Consider the following 14562-nt stretch of genomic DNA (forward strand, 5'->3'; position numbering starts at 1 on the left):
TGACATCATTCAAGTTGCCAGACACAGTCCAACTGCATACTGGAAATGGTGTTGTGTTGGTGTTAGATCAGGCTTGATGCTGTGCTACATGCTGTGGCTGTGCATGGCTCCTTGAATATGTCTGGCTGACATGTACCTGGTTGGAGGGCAGGCAGGCAAGCTCAGGTCTGCCTGCAACTTACCTGAGTAGATTTTGCTTTAGAGACCAAAGACCTCTCTTTCAGTGCTCAGCCTAGCTTCATCAGCCTGGTGTCAGTGGCACCTCCTCAGCATCTCCTTGTCAGTCTAGTTTTTTCACAGCCTTGTCTTGAAGGGGCTACCTGAGAATCTGAAGGGAGTTTGATCTTTGCTGAAATTGCAAATATGATGATAACTGGTTGGCTTTCTAGATGTTTGTCCTTAAGCAGGGATTAAGTATAGTGTTTTGTGGCTAATAAATTGTGATTGCAGATGTGAGAAAGCCTTCTTCATTCGGTGCTGAAATAATATCCCTGAAAGTTTCTTGTATCTCAGCCATGAAGAGTAACTTGTTGCTATCTTAATTTTAAATCCGACTTCTGCCTGTTTGACTTTTTCTTTCCTTCGCTTGCTTTATTCATTTTTGCATATTTCTGTAACAGCTCTGATTCTTTAGAGAATCCTCCATTGTGCATAGGGGCTGGTGGGACTGGAGAATCTTGCTGCTGGAGATTTAGCTCTAGTGTTTCTCTCTGGGCATGGATCAGGGTATGCAGCCTTGAATGAAAGGAAGGTTCAAGCTGGAGCTGCAGTCAGGGACTGTAGGAATCAGTCATCCCTATGCATCTTGTTTGATGCTTGGGAAGTTTGCATGGGTGTGAATACAGGCGAACTTGCACACTAAGTGCATCAGGAGAAAGGTGAATCTGATGTGTTAGTGCTGTGTCTGAGCTGTGCTACCTTACGCCACAACTTCAAGACTTGTGTCCTGGAGGTGGCTTGAGTATAGGATTGCTGGGCAGACATGCCTGAAGACTCCCTGTGCCACATTTTTTCCATGTGTAAAACCAGAACACTAGAGCTTATGCCTGTCCCAGAGATGCTTGTGATGAGCCATGGAGGAAGGAGTCACTAGGTGAGCAGTTGTCACGAACACTTGGAAAATATGGAAGGACCTTTGCTATTAGGTTGTTGCAAAAACCCTCCTTAGTAGAGTTCTTTTCCTGTACTAACAGCTTCTAGAAAACTTTTTTCCAGCCCCAGATATCCATGATTGGAGGGTGCTCTAATTTTCTTTAAAATAAAGTGAGGTAAAGCTAAACGTTTATTCTTGAATGATACAGGCTAAACCTCCCTTTTTCTCGAGACAAGGTCCTCTGCCTTATTTATTTTCTTTTCCTCTTACAAAAGGTGATTTAAGAAAGGCAGAATTTCAGTAAATAACCCTCATGGGTTATTTGCTGAAACCTGGTATTGGCTTCATTTGAAAACCTTGGCTATAGTTGAAGAGACCAGTGGGTGTTTGAACCGCTGTAGCGTGAACATTGCTCACAGAAGGATGTGGAGCCTGATGTGTAGAATTGAAAAGCTTTTAGGAAGTTGCTGAATGCTCTAAACCAAAACACTTCAAATTTTAAGCTGGGCTTCAGATTTTAAGCTTACAATCAAGAGACAATGGGAGCAGGATGTCAGTGAATATGCTAGAGATTGGCACTTGGCCTCACCCCTCGCCGGTTTCTGAAGAAGCAAGGAACTGTAGCTGTTTGTCCCACTTCATCTAGTGAGAGGGTTAAAACTGTTTCAGCAAGGAGTAAGCTGTGAGTAGTTGCTTTAGTCATAGAACAGACTTAAAAGCCTGAGGCTGAAGAGTGTAACTAGAGAAAGAGACTTTGCAAGGTGGATAGACACTACCTTGCAGTCCAGGGCAGGTCTGCTGTTCAAGAGGTGTCCCCCTCTCTGAGCTACCTGTTCCCTCTGCATGCTTCGTACCAGGGCTTTTGCTTGACGGACCCTTTGCCTCGCTGAGTCAGTGTGCTGAGCCCTTGGAGTGAGGGGTTTGGGTGCAGATGGAGGGAGTGAGAGTGGGGGGCTGAGTGCGAATGTGTTTTCAGCAGTTGCCGAGCATTATAATGGCTGTGCCTTCTCATGAAGCTTCACCCATAAGAAAAAACATTTTGTCCCCTGCTTAAAGCCCTTCTTCCTGGAAATCCATTCCTGACTACTGTAAGCATGCCACTGCTGCATGTTAGCAGTCCCTATTCTCAAAGCCAACTCCACTGAGGTTATTATCTCTTAAGAGCCATAAATGGACTCTTAATTCTTCGACTTTGATTCAGTGATGAAATTAACTAATTTGTTCTATAAAATATGTAGTACTTGTAGGATGACATATAAATGTGGCTGTTGAAACCTTAACATTTGCATTTCTGAATTTAACTTTTTTTGTCCCCCCCTTAATGCTTTACTAATAAACCACATGAAATGTATTACTTGGATACATTCAAATGCATATTTCTTGGACATAAAACTACCGTTCAGTGAAATACCAAGTACCACTTCTCTCAGGTAACTAACATCTTGTAAATCCATTATTTGTGCTCCTGAGCTCATGAAGAAATATCTGATGTGAGCATTTAGGCACATTACTTTTTCTGTGGAATGCGATTCTGTAGGACTTGTTGTCATATAGGGTTTTTTTTTTTCATCTTTACCTTTTTTTTTAAACAGATTATGAAAATACTTTGCATAACCCATGTATTTGTCTAGAGGCTGTTGTGCCATAGTACATGTGTGCCCTTGTTATATCTGAGTGACTTAAATATTTTTGTGGCAGTGTTGTATATTGCCTGGCTAATTTGTAGGGGGGAAAAAAAATCATCTTGCTGCTTTTAGCAAAAATTCAATAGAACGGAAGAGTAAGATCTAATATTAAGGCTTTTTTTTTTTTTTTCCTAAGAACATATTCAGCAGTAAATGTACCAGCACATTATGGAGAATTACCATACTCACAGCTATTCTGCATGTATCTTAAACAAATGAACATTTTTTTTTCCTCTCCTATTCAAGGCTTCATGTTTACTGACTTAGTAAGCAAAGCAGGGCTTTGGACTCATAGACTATGGCACCTGTAACAATCCTTTGCTTAATGTAGAGTGATTGCGTGCATGAACAAGGTTTTAATCTTCTAATACGGGAAGCTTTAACAGTTACAGTGCTGACCGAATCTTACAAGAACTCCAGGGATAGCTGAGCTGCCATTTAGGCTCATGTTAACTATTGCCCTTCCCACTCATGATCACGTAACTGACCCTTGGACAACCAGGATTTGCTTGCATGCTTTCCTTATGTTAATTTTGCATGTCAAGTTTTAAGCTGTGTTTTAAATCTGTCAGCTGCAAGCAAGAGGTGGTGGCCTCATGTGCACAGCAAGGGTTCTGCAGTCTGTAAAACACAATTTGGGCATCTCTTTTATGGTACGCTTGGCATCATGTGTGTGCTGAGCTTGGGAGCGAGCGCAGTCTTGCCTAGCTTTCCGGCGGGACTTACACTAACACTGTGGCAGGAGTGACGGTAGGTGCATGGCCATCCGTCGTGTGCCATAAGGCTGTTTAGTGTACTCATTCCTTGTGCCAGCAGTGCTAGCTGGTGGGAGAAGAGGGTAAAACCTGTTTTGTGGGGAAGGGGCTGCTGGAAGTAAAGTGAATTAAGAGGGCTGTAAAAAATTGATAAAGATAGGACTGTCTGTTTTTATATTCTGCCACATAACATGGGTTTAAATGAATTTCCCTATAATTTGTCTTCAAATACCGACATTTAACTCTTAGACTGTATAAATGAACTGACTTTTTCTAGAGTAAAATTCATGCCCTGCGTCCAGGCTAATATGTTCACCTACTATAAACATTACTGCCTATGGTTACAACCGGAATAAAAAATTCCTTTTATATACATCATAGCTGGCAGAGACTCCTGAGACCACCACAAATCACTTCAGCCTTTTGGTGCTCTCTGACGAAATGAACTGAAATGTAAAACAGCTCAGGCTTCAGGCAGGTTGGCTCTGGAAAGCAATTAGCTTGTTTAGGCCATTGTTTGTACCGTCCTGTATTTCCAGGTGCTGAGCAAAGGTGTTCTAGGAGCTCTCCTGATCGATTTAAGCATTGGGGCTTAATAACCTCCCATTCCTTCCTGAAATGTTTTGCTTATTCTCTGTGTAGCCTTTTCTTTAATGGAAAGAAAAGCAAACAAAAAACCTGGCAAGCCCCCTCCGCGGAAGAACAAGAAATAGAAGGAAAAGAAAAAAAATCAGGGTCATAACAGGGAATAACAAAGCAGTGAGTTATTTATGCAGCCATGATTGGCAAAAATGATTGCAACATGAATTTGCCCAGAAGCAATGATTAGATCATAAAAATGTTAAGGAAATCTGTAACTCAACACCATTTTATAGATTGAAGAAGTTTTTGTTCCCTACCTTAATTGCAGTGACTTGTTATTAAAGTATTTATTCAGAGTAATCTCTTTGGACAGCGAGCCCTTATCCCATCTGCATGCATAATTAAAAGTGAGGGGGGAGAGAGGGGAGCATAAATGGTTTACCATGCTACATGAGCAAGGGAGGGAATTACACAATGACAGGTGAAGAGCAGATTTGTCTCCTGTTGGAATTTCAATGCTGCAAGCAAGGCAGGACACTGTTGCTTGTTAATATCCTTGCAAACACCACAGTTGCTGTTTCTTCAGATCACTGTCCAAAAATCAGTGCTGATGTCTAAAAGGCCTGTAGCGCTGCATCTTGGCTGTGGGGTTTGGAGCCGTTGGTGCTCAAGCAAAGAGATTGGATTTGGGTATATGGGCTTGTGAATCCATTTCTGTGCTTAAAAATGGACTATTTACTTACTTGGCTGGCTATTTATTTATTTATAAATAAACATTGGTAGTGGCTGGCTTTGCTGAATACAAATCAGAGGGCTGTAATTGTTCCAACTGAAACAATGTCATCACCTGCCTCCTGCCTGTCCCTTTTCCAATGATAAAAGAATTTGGTGCAATTCTTCTTTTTCCACTCTCTGCGTAGAAAGAAAGTTGTGCTTGAACATTCATCTCTAGGCAGATTTATCATCATTAGGCAGTACTCAAACACACACTATCTGTTTTTAAATTGAGCTGTTAGGGATCTAAATCAGATTTACACAGTGTAAGTTGGTATATATTTGATTCTAACTATTTGCTAAAGAGTATTTTTCCCTTAACTTTTGATGTCTTACCTCTGCAGCAGCAGTACAGAGAATGCCAGGAACTTCTGAGCCTTTATCAGAAGTACCTAGCTGAGCAGCAGGAAAAACTATCGCTTTCCCTTTCTGAACTCAGTGCTGCCAAGGAAAAGGAGCAGAAGGTAAGCTCTTTTTTCCCCATCTCCTTTTTTTAATAACATCTTTTCAACATCTTTTCTCCTTTACTAGAATTTTAAGTGCATTGTCTTGCATTATGCAGTGTTGAACACTGTTTCATGATTGGCTTTCCAGGACTCCTTCCCTTAATACGTGGATTTCAGGGAAACGAACAAAAAGACCCCTCATGTTTTGGGTCAGTAAAGTGGGTGAAGTTAACTGGCCATGTTGCAATGCAGTAGGAATCATAGGAACCCATGCCTTTGCTACAGAAAAAGTTAAGATGCTGTTCTGTTTTCTGTCCTGTTTCTTAAATGGTGAAATAATTGCAGTCGCTATAGACACAGCCCTTCAGATTTTCGCTGTGGCTTTTGATGATTGAAAAGGACATTACAGATGATGTATTTGGTCAATAAGAGCTTTCTCAAGTCTGTAAGGCAGCCCATCTGATTTGAGCTGTTTATAGAAGACCTATAATTATATATGCAGTTTAAAAACAGAAAATGTTGACTAGAGCTACAATATGTTAAATTAAGTGGTAAAATGTTTCTCAGATGAATGCGCTCCAAGCCTTGAAAACATGGTTGCTTGAGATTTATTTTTTTTTTTTTTTTTTTTCCTTCCTTTTTTTTTTTTTCCCCTTTCCTGATAGCTAGGTACTTGATTTGCATCCCTGCTGATAACAGATTATACCCTGGAAATGAAGGCTACTTATGCAAGTGTTCTACCTGATGTTCTTACTTGCTGTTCTCTTCCAGTAGTTTCCATCTGCAGATCTCCAGAGTCTTATCCTACTTAAGGCTATGCCTTTTTTTATAGGCTGGGTCCTTGATCCTTCCTTTTGCTGGAAGAGTCTTAAAGGCTTAAAAATGGCTAGAAGTAAGGTCATCAGCACAGAGTGTCCAGAAGGTGGCCTGATTTAGGCCTCCCTACTAACAGAATTACACAGATCCTACTTCTCAGGAGTCCTGTGAAGGAACAAGTAATCTTTAATTCGGTTCAGGAAGCAGGTTGCAATACTTCTCTGGCTTCATCGGCATCAGGAATTGCTTTTTATCCTGCTGATGGTGTTTTTTTGTAAAATATGTGGTTGGACATTGAACTGTTTGTCACGCTTTTAGCCTTTATAAACATTTCATTTCCACTCCTTTGTATTTTTATCTGCCATCCATTTTGTGATGACATTGAGTTCCAAACAAGAACCTTTTCCTCTGAGAATGGATGATGCTTGTGTTCTTGTCTGTGATGTGCAACTTGCAGGCTATCTCCAAGGAAAACAGTCCAGAAGAGACCATGTAGTCCAACAGCGCCATAGGAGCTGTGTTTGGGATGATGACAACACTTCTCTCAGGTTTTGCTGTGCTTACCCTTTCACTGTTAGCCTTTCAACTTTAAATACACATATCTTAGCACCTAGAATAAAGGTATCTGGTGTAATCACATCTACAGTGCAAAAGTATAGAAGCAGATAACAGGAAACCTTCAGCCCATTAGCTGTCAAATCAGCAGCTGATGGTACAGCAATCCACATTCATCTCCTCTTGTTCTTTTGTCTTCTGAATCACTCCATCAGTATATGTACAGACTTCTCTGAACTTGTTTTCTGATTTCATGTGCAAAGTTCTATCAAGCTTGTCTTTCATCCGTCCTGCTATTTCTTTTCTCTACTTTTGTCCACAGACGCAAATTCAGATTGTATTGAGGTTTGCCTTGACATTTCAGCTCTGGTTACCTAGTCTACAGCTCCAGCCTACCAGTTCTGAAATCACCCTAGCCTAAGGGTAAGGGTATTTCTCTTGCAAAGTATTTCTATTTCTAAAGTATTTTTAGTCTTCCTCTTCAATTTTCTTTCTGTGCAGTCCTGATATTTATGAGCTCTTTATATCTTGAATGCTTTTGGCTTTATAACTTGTTGCCTTTTTTTTCCCCAAACAAGCACTTCTTGCTATGTTTCTCCTCACAGCTCAGAAACCGTGGAGAGACTTACAGGACTGCATCATTGTGTTGGTCCTTTCCCTAACACACTCCTTCACATGATAGCTATCAAAACTGAAGAAGAGTCACTGGGCTGCTTCTTGTCGGGCTATTGTGTTATTTTCACACACCTTTTTTTGTTACTGTCTTTTTGTCTCTTGTCTTAATACCTGAAGTGTGAGCTCTTAGGGTCGTGATCGATCTCTTCTTGTTCTGCTTGAGTGTTGTCTGAACACAGTAGTTCAGGCAGGCATAGGGCTTGCATTCTGGTGTCTGCCTTGATGAGGAGTGCCACAGGGGAATGCAGCAGAGAGGGATTTTTTGGGAGGTAAGAATTGCAAGGGGGACAGACCAAGAAGACTTTCCCCCTGTTCAAATGCGGCCCACACTGGGTCTCTCTGCCCTGCTGAAGCTCTTGTGTTCTCCTTTTTGTTTTAATCCATGTTTTAAGCTACCTTACTGAAATAAGAGGCTAAAGGAGGTCTTCGTGAGTTTTGTTTGAATCCCGATCCTTTGGGAGTCTTTTTGCTATTGTTTGGTTTTGGCTGGGCTAAGGAAATCCTGGATAGACTTTAAATCAATAGATGCTAGCTTGCTACCTAGTTTTCACTTCTTTGAACTGTCTAGGAGTGGTAATCAGCGTTTCCTATTTCAGGTGACTGCTGATGTTACCAGGGCATCTGTGCTTCAGTGTAAGGTGTCATTCTGATTTTCCTGTGTCTTGCAGGAACATGAGACTATACAGTTGTACACTGTACTGAAACACTTCTTTGTTCTGTCTGTTAGGAGATGTTGTTTTTGTTTGTTTGTTTGTTTCATTTCCCCCTCTTTTTCCTACTTGGTTGTTTTGATTCATTTCTATTGCTACACCTATATCTTAACATCCCTTGCTTTTCGCCCCTCTGGCTCCCTCACTGTTACTGTACAATAATGCTGACCATGAGCTGCCACTTTCCTTTGGGCTTCAATAGGTATTTGAAAGCATCTCCTTTCAGTGGTTAAATGCTGGGCTTTGTGTTAGAATACGACGATTAACAGGTCAAGAGAACTACAGCAAACATCTGTGGCATTGTTGCAAAAAGAGGTGGAGTTGTATTACAGGCAAAAGACTGCAGTAGCCCTATGCATGTGGCTGAAATGCAACTATATTGTAGCTATATTGAACTAATGCTATATTGAACTTTGGTGTTAACTTTTTTTGGGATTCTGTTTTAATGTCACCTAAAGGTAGCAATAATTCTGAAACCATGTTTTCTTCTTCCCTAATATTGCTTCTTTATAACAAAAGTTGGCCCTTGAAATTTAAAGAAGTGTTCTGGTAGTAGTGAAATAAAATTGCTGGGAAGATGGTGGTGAGATGATTTAAGACTGAACTCTCATGGAGTCAATAATCAGTAACTGGAACATGGAGCTTCCTTTTTTTGTGAGATAAAGTTAATTCCATTTGAAAAGATACTTAAGGTGACATGAATTGAATTATTCAAACTGGCCTTCTCAGCATTAACTCTAGGTTAATATCTCATGATGCCTCTGGTTTCATTATAGGAGTTTTAAGTACATAACTTTTTATAATAAATTCAATACCTAGAAGCCGAACTGAAATTGGTTTACCTTCTACCAACCCATAAAAAGAAGCATTAATTGTAAAGTGAATATTAAAGTGGTCACTAAAGTTGACTCAGGCAGATTCAGAGAGATAGCTCGTATGTAAAGGAAGTGAATACCTCTGCTGAGCAATAGGCTCCTGCCCTGACAGTAATAGAAAATACCATCCATATTAAAATGTAGTTAAACCTCTTCTATCAGAAATGATTTTTGGATGTTCTCTCTGCAGCTCTGAAATGTTCAGTCTTTGCCATTTTCAGAAGCTTTACCCAGAGATGTGAAGAAAATTGCCCTTGTTTTAGGTGATAAGCTCTGACCAAGTTACAAAGTCAGTACTTCACTGCCACCTCTAATAGTGGCAAGAATCCGCTTTACGCTGGCCAGTCTCTGGCTGAGGAGTCCGTAGATGTTCTGCAGTGTAAGGTGGGACTTGAGTCACAGAAGTTGGACGGGTGGCTGAGTTTCTTCAGAACTGGGATTCCTGAGCTACTTCACCTAAAAGAAAGATAATACCTGTAGTCTCAGCATTGCCTATTTATGTTAATCTTTGAATTTACAAGTACAGCTGGCAGCTTTTGCTTCTTATTTGTGGAAAATTACCAACGCGTCTGCTAATTCACTTGATTTACATAGATTCTTGTTGTGTGTGTGTTTTAAGCTTTGGTTCTCCATCCATGTGTAAAAATGGCACAGATATGGGGTGGGATTTTAGACACAAAGAAATACCAAGAATTTTTTTCCAGCGGGTATCTGCTCTCCCCTCTACTTGTGTATTATGTTGTCTGCCTCCTGTTTGGTGTTTTATATTTCAGTAATGGTAGAGGCCCTCATCAGGAACAAGATACTGTTGTGTACTAAACACTATGCATGCATACTGAAAGACATGGTCTGCTTTGGGAAGATTGCAAAATCTTAACATTTGGGAGAGGCTATTTTTTTCATTTTTTTGTTTACTTTTTTTCTGTTACTATTTCTCTTGAACCTCTTGTTCATCTTAAAAATCATTGACACAATTGTGGTGTCATTTCACAAGAAAAGTCCAAAGGAATCTTTCTCCTGCAAGGACTAGAAAGCCTTGCTTTCTTTTCATGTCAGTGACTGAAATTCTTGTCCGTATCATTGTAATTTTTTTGTTGTTATAAGGGTGATTACATACTAAATCTTCAAACATTGGTTATTTGTTTTGGGTTTTGTTTGTTTCTTTGAAAAGGATATTGAAACAAGTCAATCTTCAGAAACCTTTCTCTTCTGATTGTCCCCAAACTTTCCCAATCCTCCGTGTTTTTTTTCAGCACAGGTCACCTTTAAACACATACTTACTTGCTTAAAGAAAAAAAGAAAATCCCACATATGCAAAGGGTTTTGAATGCTGTAAGGTAAACCTGCATGATAGAATTGACTTTGTCTGTTTACCCAGCTGTATGGGAACAATGGATGAGCCCATCTGAAAGATACTTGAGAACTGGGATAATAAATAAAGAACTAATTTGGCTGGGGACCCAAGGGTATTGGAATAATTTTACGAGGCCAGACAGAGACAGAGTTTTAGCTTGAGTAAATATCGGGAATAGCCTTGCTTTACCAGTGTTACGTTCAGCAAATCCTCTGATCTCTCTCTGTGCTTCTCTTATCTGTAAAAAGAAGATAATGTTTTTGTCCTTATTCTTTCTGTTTTCTGCTGAGAATGTCAGGTTTTGGGTGCTGATTAGCAATAATATTTCAAACTTAGGGTTGTCTGGAGTAGACTACCTTGTAATAGGATGAAAAAAAATATTGTTTTTTCCTTTCACCTCTAGGTTACTAAGTCATAGTTAATTTACCTGTCTTTTCTAAAAAATGCTAACACCAAACATCAATGCAGATGGACATAAATATTTAAACAAAAAGGAAACATCAGTATTGAAATATCTGTGTATTGCTAGCATTCACAACAGAACTCCACCTGCACTCGGTCCCCTAGAAATGTGTGCCATAGTAGAACCGAACAAAAGCCCCCTCTACTTGCACTCTGTGAATGATGCTGTGTATTCATGGCGATAAGCACTTCACTCTCAGCTCACTGCTGAAGTGAGGTCTGAGCAGTTCACTGCTTAATTGAGATCTGTGCCAGTTCACCATCTCTTTGTTCTATTGTCTTTAATCAGCCTTGTCTCTAGTCTCTTTAGGATCTTTTTTTTTTCTTTTCTCTGAAGATGCCTCTTTTGGTTTCATCCATTTAGTTTTGAAAACTGTCCCTCCTGTGAAAATCTTTTCTTTAGGTGGACACTCATCTCTCGTATAAATTTTCATTTGGGAGATAAATCGGGAAAGACAGTGCCTCCTTTCCTGCAAAACATTGTCCTGGCTTTGTAGACTTCTGATGATACTGTTACTATTGTGAAATGATGTCTCTGGATTTTTATGAGAATTTAAGAAATTCGTAGCAGGACTGCCTGTCCTTGAGAAGCACTTTACAAACTCAGATCAGAAACTGCAATTTCTTCAGTATAACCCTTGTAGTGGCCCTTGAGAGAGACAGCATTGTGACCACTCACCAGCATTCTCTCAATCTCCCTTTGAAGTAAGAGTAAGGCTTCTTCAGTGAAAGCAAGGCTTCATAAGACTGTAGTTGCAGTCAAAAGTTTTGTATTATGCTTAAGGAAGAAAAGTTCAGTTCTACCCTTTCCTTTGGAGTTACCTGTTTACCTGACAGTTATTAGGAGTGCAAACATCCCAGCTGCCTACCCATATGCTGGTACTTTTGTTTGCGTAGTCCATTTAACCTATGCGTATGCCCTTTGCTTCTCCTGTCTTTGGCCTTTTTCAAAAGCTGAGACTCTGGAGAATGAGTTTCTTATGAACTTCCAGCCTCCTTGATTCACCAGTTCCTGGTAACAGACCTCTTAAATTCCTCTAAGTGTGGCAGGTCCGGTATGTTGGGATCAAGATTACATTCCTCAAGTTCCTGACTTGTTGAAAACCACTGCTGGAGACTTGTAAAGCTTAACTGAAAAAGTGACCCAATGTAACTTTGAAGGTGGCCTTGGTTTGGTGAGTTTTGGACGAGATAACTAGCTGAGTTCCCTTTCAACCTGAATTTTTCTGTGACTCTTATTTTGTATTCAGTCTTCACCAACCCCTCAAGAGAGAGAGATCATCATGTGAGAACCTGTTTTGGTAAAAAGTGAAAATGCTTCTCGGTCATTAGCAATAGTCCAACAACTGAACCCTTATTTCTTTAAGTAGAAATGATTAGCATTGCTATTTCTTGCTATTGAAACTAATAGAGGATGTAGACTAATCTAGGACTTCAGAACCTGAATATCTTATCAGTTTAAATTCCACATAGTGTGATATTAGTGATGATTATTTTGAAAGATTAATTGGTTACCATCTCTTGCCTGCAAAGCACACATTTTTGTGTTGATCAGGTTGTTTAATTAGAATTGTCTTGATTTGATGAAAGCCAGGTGATTATCAGTTCAGGGCACTATAAGTTGGTCTTTGTATGGCAGAAAGATTTTTCATGAGAGCCAGGGCTATAATTTTCTTTCAGCTATGAAGGTGGGAATTCGTTATCTGTCTGTACCAGGATGATTGCCTGCAGAAATATCTCTTCGAGTTAGTTCTGAATACCCTAAGATTTAGCTTGAGTTTTTCATTTTGAGCTGCAAGAAGTTAAAACTCAAAGTTTTTCTGATGCACAGTTTGCCATCTGAAGTTTATAAGGACTCTCCTTCTGGGATTTTTATCCACCGCAGGACAGACACAGCTGGACTAATTTCCCTATATAAGCAGATTATATCTGGTGAGGTGGCATCAGCACAGACTCTTTATCTATGGCATTTGTTACAAGACTCCATACATGTTGCTTGTAATTATAGTTTAGAACAGCCTGGTTACCTGTCTCTGATCCACAGAATGCATTAAATATCATTGCCTAACAATTTCTGGTTGCCATGTATTCATAGAAGATGCTAGAAAATGTCTGGAATGTCCCACTTTCACATGTACAGTAATACATGTGTCTCTTCATTTTCGAAATATGCTTTTATGACTGGGACACGGGTAGAAAAAGGCCATGCAGACAGTCAGGACCGTTATGTGCCACCAATGATCCATAGTACCATCAACACAAACAGGCATACATGAGTTTCTCTTGTCTGTGCAAGGAAACTGTCCATCTGAAACCAAAGTAGTCAAAGCTAACCATGCAGATATACAGTTTCTCAGGCTGGCTGAGCTACTTCCCAAGATCTAGAGTAGGGGAAAGCAAATGATGTCTCCTGACCTGTTTTAGGAGTCTGGATTACCTTGAGGTTGGTCTCTGCCTTGAAATGAAGTAATTTCTAGTAATAGAAATGTAATAGATGCATTTGATTCCATGTGACATCTTTCCCCATCTGTTCTGTTCTGTATAAGCGACAGCAGTCCTGCTGACTGGAACAGGCCAAACAAATTTCTTCTGTTTTCTGGAGTGTAACTTCAAAAACTCTTCTTACTTTCTGGAGTTACGTCATGAACATAAGTACCTTAGTTGAAGACTCTCAGTTTACATTGCATTTGATGAAAGTCTCAGCTCTAGAATTTCAGACAGAGGACTTTTCACAAAGAAGTAAGGACCTTTGTGCCTTCTGTGGCTAGGTCATGGACCCACTCTTGCAGGCTGGTGTCACTTTTAAATCTCAGCAGAAAAGCTTTTGCTCACAGTCGTATCAAGAATGTCATTTGAGTCAGGAACCATTTATGTTCATGGTTACAGAAAATGAGACTGAAAATTTTAATAGAGAACTTGTCTCTTTGAATGAGCACATAAGGCTGCAAAGATTGAACAGCCTGTGAGCAACTGAGGTCACTCTTCTGGTTTTCAAGTGACAGCTGTGGAGATGACTTCTTCTCCTGAGATCCGTACATTCATCACATAAAGCACAACATTCCACTGTTAATGCAGCTTCTTGGCACAAACTCTTCCTTTTGGACTTTTATCCTTCAGTGCTCATTCAGTTAGGCAATCTGGGACTCCTGATGATTCCTGGTTGTGGAGTATTTAAGTGTCCCTTGTTATGAGTGTGTACATTTAGTCATGGGATTGAAGGAGACAAGACAGGAACTTTTGCATTAGGTGTGGGTATGCTGCCTTGGAGTCCCTAGAGATTTTGAGGCTGAGAAGGACAGGGGATCTGGGACGCACAGTGTTGTTCAGGTAGTAGCATGCATGTCCATATATATGGAGGGACTTGCTTCTGAACAGCCCTGCTAATGCAAAAAATCTTCCTGTTCTGTGTGCCCGGGCTCATGTGCAACCATCATGTGGGTATATAAACAGATTGCCTTGTAAGTAACCTCTTGTTTTTCAAACCAATACATTGCACCTCATAAAGACACAAACCTATGGCTGGAATAGCAGCACAAGTTCAGGATTCACACTTGAACTGATACGCTTCTAAGCAAGCTTTGAATATAATACTGTCTCTGGTTGTGAAACTGTATTTTCTACTTTTTCTAAATCTTAACACAGAAATAAGAGCCAGTTAGTTTTGTTTTGTTTTTGTTATAAATTGTTTTATTTTTTTAACTTGAACCATACTAGTTAATCAACAGATGTCAGGCTCTTGAAACAGTATCTTACGTCCTTTGTGTAGTTTCTTCAGGTAAA

General features: G+C 40.0%; 1 protein-coding gene across 4 annotated transcripts in view; it reads left to right on the forward strand.

Moving 5' to 3' along the window:
- The window catches only part of KIAA1328 (KIAA1328 ortholog), a 173677-nt gene that overhangs the window by 62007 nt on the left and 97108 nt on the right, over nt 1-14562 (forward strand). For all 4 annotated transcript variants that reach the window (XM_030511642.1, XM_030511644.2, XM_030511643.1 and 1 more), the window contains one exon: nt 5226-5353. In XM_030511642.1, coding sequence (XP_030367502.1) covers nt 5226-5353 — 128 coding nt within the window. The remainder of the gene's footprint in view (nt 1-5225; nt 5354-14562) is intronic.

Source organism: Strigops habroptila, chromosome Z, assembly GCF_004027225.2.
Source record: "Strigops habroptila isolate Jane chromosome Z, bStrHab1.2.pri, whole genome shotgun sequence".
Classification (NCBI taxonomy): domain Eukaryota; kingdom Metazoa; phylum Chordata; class Aves; order Psittaciformes; family Psittacidae; genus Strigops; species Strigops habroptila.